Source organism: Charadrius vociferus, unplaced genomic scaffold (genome assembly GCF_000708025.1).
Source record: "Charadrius vociferus isolate BGI_N301 unplaced genomic scaffold, ASM70802v2 scaffold363, whole genome shotgun sequence".
NCBI classification, from domain to species: Eukaryota; Metazoa; Chordata; class Aves; order Charadriiformes; family Charadriidae; genus Charadrius; species Charadrius vociferus.
In genome coordinates this window covers 2,855,347-2,861,346 of record NW_009647942.1, presented here as the reverse complement: position 1 = coordinate 2,861,346, position 6,000 = coordinate 2,855,347, and the positions used below count along the sequence as shown (strand labels likewise).

The 6,000-nt window shown below is 36.9% G+C and overlaps 1 protein-coding gene across 1 annotated transcript in view; it reads left to right on the top strand.

Moving 5' to 3' along the window:
• The first annotated feature begins 368 nt into the window (after positions 1–368).
• The window catches only part of KIF21A (kinesin family member 21A), a 62,455-nt gene continuing 56,823 nt past the window's right edge, over positions 369–6,000 (top strand). Inside the window, exons 1-3 of the mRNA XM_009883227.1 lie at positions 369–632; positions 1,986–2,168; positions 5,522–5,671. Coding sequence (XP_009881529.1) covers positions 369–632; positions 1,986–2,168; positions 5,522–5,671 — 597 coding nt within the window. The remainder of the gene's footprint in view (positions 633–1,985; positions 2,169–5,521; positions 5,672–6,000) is intronic.

Sequence of the window (6,000 nt, the reverse complement as noted above, 5' to 3'; positions counted from 1 at the left end):
AAACTGGTCTGTGATCCAAACCAACACGTGGTAAGTGAAGATGTTGGGGCAATTTGCTTCAAGACAGCACATCTATTCCGAGCATGGAATATGAAATGAATATGTTCCTTTAAAGTATACTTTGTGTATACAGATCTTCAACTTTGACATTGTGTAACTGAAAGTAGCCACACTGAGGTAAAATAGTACTTGAAGTTTGATATAAATGGAGAGTCTATATTAAATATTCCATGAGTTTATTTGTATGTAGCTGTACTGCTGATGTTTTATCACCATTATATATAGCCTTATTTGTCCCTTGTTTTAAAGTAATTTAAATTAAATCAATTAAATGTCCCTTGTTTTAAAGTCAAGTCCTCTTTCTGACTATGAGAATTTCTAATAGTTCTATTTGTCTCTTCCAAAACAGAATTAGACCACAGCTAGCCAAAGAGAAGATTGAAGGATGCCATATTTGTACATCTGTCACACCTGGTGAACCTCAAGTGTTCTTGGGAAAAGATAAGGCCTTCACTTTTGATTACGTGTTTAACATTGACTCCCAGCAAGAAGAGATCTATGTACAGTGTATAGAAAAACTGATTGAAGGTTGCTTTGAAGGCTATAATGCCACTGTCTTTGCTTATGGCCAAGTAAGCTTTACAATTTTATTTTAAAGCATTTGTTTTGGAATAAACAGTTTCTTATAAATGATCTTTCTCTTAAATTTTGGAATGCATGAACCTGTTTTTTTAATGTCTTGGTTTTATTTTAAATGAGAGAACCTGTAGGAGACTGTTTAGGAGTCTATATAGTTTCTGTGCAGAATGGCAAGTAAAACAGAAAATATATACATGCAGTAGGTCTGAATTAACAATAATACTGCAAATAGCATGAGTCCATATAATTCCTGAATTCACCCCAATGCAGGAATATAAATAAGTGACTTAATCAGTTGATATATAGCTAGACATTGTACTGAGACTCTTTTCTAAGCATCCATCCCTCTGCATTTTCAGATGCTTTGATGTGCGTGAGCTTTTTCTAAAAAAAACAAACAAACAAACAAACAAAAAAAAACAAAAAAAAACCAACCTGGGGAACTTCAGGCCACGTTGTTCGTGGACAAAATGTAGAGATCAGATTCCAAAGTCAGAGAGCTTGTCATAGAGAACACACCCTCTCAGTACACTGGGCACACATTTTACTTCTCAAAGCCAAAATATCGTTGAGCACAGTGTAGAGAATACATTATTGTCTTCTGAAGATTCCTTTAGATATTGATTGCATAAAATTTGGTCTTGGATGCTGAATTTCACCACTGTTAAATGTCACATCTCAAGTTAGCTAGGTGAAGTCTAGTCCTAGTGAAACAAAGCAGTTTGCAGATCCAGTTTAGTAGATTATGTTCAACTGCATGATACTATCTTTGTCTTAGACTTGACATACTAATTGAGTGGAAACACAACGCTACCTTGTCTTATAGAGGACTTCACATTTAATTAAGCTCCTTCCTTAGTGAAGGTGCAGCTTGTATTCTTCAGTGCTGTCCATAAATTGGGAACAAGGGTAATATTCTCCCTGAGATATTCAGACATCACAATTAAGGGAGTCATTTGATCTACTTCAGTAAAGATTTGCAAATGCAGCTTCTGCCTTCAAAATATATGCTTTAATTAACAGTCTGTTGAAAACATTAACTATTCTTTTGGCCTCAGAGATGATAGCTCAAGGCTGATGTAAGCAGCTTAGAGGAAGCTTGTAGGGGAAAGGTTATAGAAGATTGAACTGGTCCCTGTCTTCTTGTATGTGGTCTGTGGATAAACAGTAGAGTTTGTCCAACTTCTGCTGTTAACCCATTTTTCAAACTCGCCTGTTATTGTGCATGTTAATATTGTAAAGATGACAAACTGACTTACTGGTCACTATCTAGCACTAGTGTTCACAAACTGCATTTCTCTGATTTGGTACTATTAACATGTTCTGGTGACTACTTTTTAATTTAGACAGGTGCTGGCAAAACATACACCATGGGCACTGGATTTGATGTCAACATAACAGAAGAGGAACAAGGCATTATATCACGTGCTGTTAAGCATCTTTTCAGATGTATTGAAGAAAAAAAACAGGCTGCTATTAAACAAGGACTTCCACCACCAGATTTTAAAGTGAATGCACAGTTCTTGGAGGTAAATATGATCTGTGTTTGTGTATGTAACTTCATCTTGTGGGTGGTTTTTTTTTTTTTGTTAGGAAGCCTGGTAAACATTTTTTCTGGTTGTTACTTCTGCGTTCTTTTCCCACGAGATGTTTTGAATTAATCTTCAAGATTTCAAACGGAAATTTTGTGGAGTTTGCTTCAGCTCTTCAATTTATGAAGAAGAGTCTTTTTATCTTATTCCAATTATTTTAGTATTTTCCTTTACAGCGTTATTAGTGTAGAAATAGTTGCATTAGACATAATTTAGCCCTTTCTGCAGCGCACATTTGTTTGTGGGGCCTGTTGCTCTTGCCTGTTTTGTAATCCTTTACAGAACCTTAAAGCAAGAAACTATTAAAAAAATCAATTGTACTTTGTGCCTTTGTATAGTGACCATGCTTTGCTTGCTTTTGTCACTTTGCCGTAGTTTTATTTAGCTTTCAAAATCTGTTCAGGAGACTTCTTATATGAAAAAGAAACCTAGCATAAAAAAACCACCCTTCTTTCTGTGATCCCCAAAGGTTTAGAATTGGGCTTCTGTGTCACTGTTCCCTCTTTCTGTAGACCTAGAGAAAATCTGAGTCAGCGCATGGAAAAACTGTTCCCTTTGTGTGTTTTTGTAGACACAGCTACTGGTAAGAGAGGCCATAAGATCTGTTATCTTTCTGACCTGCAGTAGCTGTTGGTTTAAGTCTTGCAGCTTTTGTGCTGTTTCCTACCCATGGAACTATTTTTTTAAAAAATTGATTTGGGCGTAATATATTTACATTCACTGCCAAGCTGCAAAATCTGATACTTTAAGCACATGGAGAGGAAGAATCAATTTAAGGAAGAGCAGGTGTAAATGTGTATTATTTATTTCAGTATTTGCAACTTTACATTATCTACTTTGGGGAGGGAAAACCCTCTGGCATATTACCCAAGAGAAAGCTGTTGGTTTTATTAGTGCTGAAGTAAACTAGGTCTTTTAGTCATATGTTCCTAAATTGTTTTAAAGATTAACAAGCTGGCATTAGTTTTGCATAGGTTTGTCATTGCTAACCTTAAGCAGAGCTTTTTGTTGCTCTGGCTAATGTTTGCCTAGAGAGAGTCTAGGCTTGAGCATGGGCCGTGGGAATGCTGTACTCTTCTGTTCTCTCTGTTTGAACATTGGAGATCTGCAGCTTCATTTCTGCTTAGGCAGCTGCAACAGTAGTAGTGTAAGGAGTAGTAACCAGTGTAGTTTCTGAATGCCTTATGTTTTTTTTGGCATAACATTACAAATGTGACTGAGAGTCCCAACATACAGAGCAGTAATTGAATATTATGGCGATAATGGTGTACGGAAGTGCAGCTGTTACAACATATTTCAGATGAAATGTACATATTAAAACTTGTCTTGTTTATCTAATTTGGAGAAAGGTTAAATGATGTATATAATAGTTTCTTCCTTTACCAAAAGAAGTGACATTTTGTTGTTTTTTTAAACTATACTGAGGCTAAGTTAGAGCTTTACCAGAAAGAGCTTTTTCTCATTAGTTACAGATTATACACTACGCTATCAAAAAGTATCCTGTTCCTCCCATCCTATCTACCATTAGGCCTGGATTACATAAACAATAATTTAGTCATTGAACTTGAAGCAGCGTTTTATTTTGGAATAACTTTTAAGTCTGACAGCTGGATAACTATTGGGAACAGTGACTTATGTTTGCTGCTTGCTTGGTTTTCCTTAGTTTGCTGCAGTCTGCCTCTCACCTCCTTGCTTTCCTGCTAACTTCTCCAAAAGAGAGGCATATGCAGTGCCATGCAATTGTAGGTGCATTATCAGGATCCTCTCTAAATTGTGGCATCCATTTGTTTGCACTTAGCAAGGTAAAATATTAGTAAGAACACTCCTACTTAGAATATTTATGCATGATTAAATAAAATTCCTTTTTAAAATGTAAAGAGTTAAAAGCATCACGTTCACAAATGCTGAGCCTTTTCAGATGGATTTTTCACTTGTGATAGGAGAAAGCCTCTTGCTTTCAGTGTATGAGAACGTACATTGGGTGAATACACATCTATTGCAGTGGTTCTTTCTCTTTTACCTAGTGATTTTTATAGGGGATTTAATCAGTTTGGCCTATGGTCTGCTGAAATGAATTGTTATAACCAAATTGAAAACACCAGAACTGTTCCAGTGTACATCAGTAGAGACCTAAGACATGAGATTCCCAGTGGGATGATGCTTTTTCTGTTTGTTTTTTTTTTTTTTTGATGTTTGCCTTGATATCTTCAATTAGATTTAAACACCTTTCCTAAAACCCAGAACAATCCTATAAAATGATAATCCATCTCCCCTAGCACTGACAACTGCATAGTAATTTTTCATGTCTTTGCTGGTTCTCATGTCATTTACTGACCTAAAAGTCTGATGTCCTTAATGATACTGAGTTGGAAACCACTAAATGTACATGTACTTACCTTCAGGAGGCCCAGTGAAACAGGTGGAAAACATTAAGCAGCCTGAAACGTGGTAAATAGCTGCTGTTGCTCATATGATTGTGCCTGAAAGTTGTAACTAAATCCGGGGCACCAAAGTGTAGGTATTGTATGGAGGAAAGTACAAAAGCCCGGCTCAAGAAACCATGACATAGTATTTTTGGCCCGCTGGCTGATGTCTTTAATAAGCAGCTTGCACAAAAACTATTGTATGTTAAATTCCTTCCAGCACAGGAATGGTTTATCTACATGAGAGACATAGAATTATTAAGGTGTGAGAGAGGAGATGAGAAAAGGTGTGACAGCAGGGAGAGCAAGTGGAGTGAGTTTGAAGTTTTTGGAGAAGGGTGCAGCCAACTGAATCAACAAAACAAAAGCCAAGCCCAAGGTCAAACCTGAAGACAGGTTGCCTGCCACAGAAGCCACTGCTGCAGTTGTTCTGCTGGCACCAAGTGTCTCCGCTTCCCTGGTCCTACCAAAGGATTTTCTCTCAGATCTGATGATGTGGAGGAAGTTACTGCTGCTTCTGCTCAAGGCCAGGTTGGATAGGGCTTTGGGTAACCTGGCCTAGTGAAAGGTGTTCTTGCCCATGGCACGGGGGTTGGAACAAGATGATCGTTAAGGTCCCTTCCAACTCAAACCATTCTATGATTCTTTGGGAGGCATAATGGTAAGGAGGGCAGATAACTTCATTTGCAGCTGCTCTGTCTGTCATCCTATTGTCCTTGTAAGTTCAGATTCTTCACACCATCCTTTGAGAGCCTTGGCATTTGGACTTTTAGACCCTTCTGTATGTGCCACGCACAGATTTCTTAGTCTTTGGAGGAATTCCTAAAGTAATATACACTTTTTTTGTCTCTTTTTTCCTCTCCTCAGCTTTACAATGAAGAAATTCTTGATCTGTTTGATACCACACGTGATATTGATGCAAAGAATAAAAAATCAAATATTAAAATACATGAAGATTCAACGGGAGGAATTTATACAGTGGGTGTTACAACCCGAACTGTGAATGGAGAATCAGAGGTGAGCATTGAAAATAAATTTCTCTGTAGCATACTAAGTGCTTTTTAAAAATGTTCCCTGTCTGTTTTGATAGGTGGTTAAAAAAGAGGTTATGCTTGTTAACATCTGCATCTCAGACAATTTAGATGTAAAGTTTAGCTGAAATTTTAATTTTCTTTATTTTCTGTAGACTTAAATCTGATAAATGTCTGATATTAAGTGCATATCACTTTCACTTAATGCTAGAAACAGACTTTTGCTAATAGTATAGTTCAGCTGGGAGAAAAAAATTGGCGTGTGTAATTCTAATCTCCCAAATCTTATGTATGTTATTTTTCCTGTGACAGGAA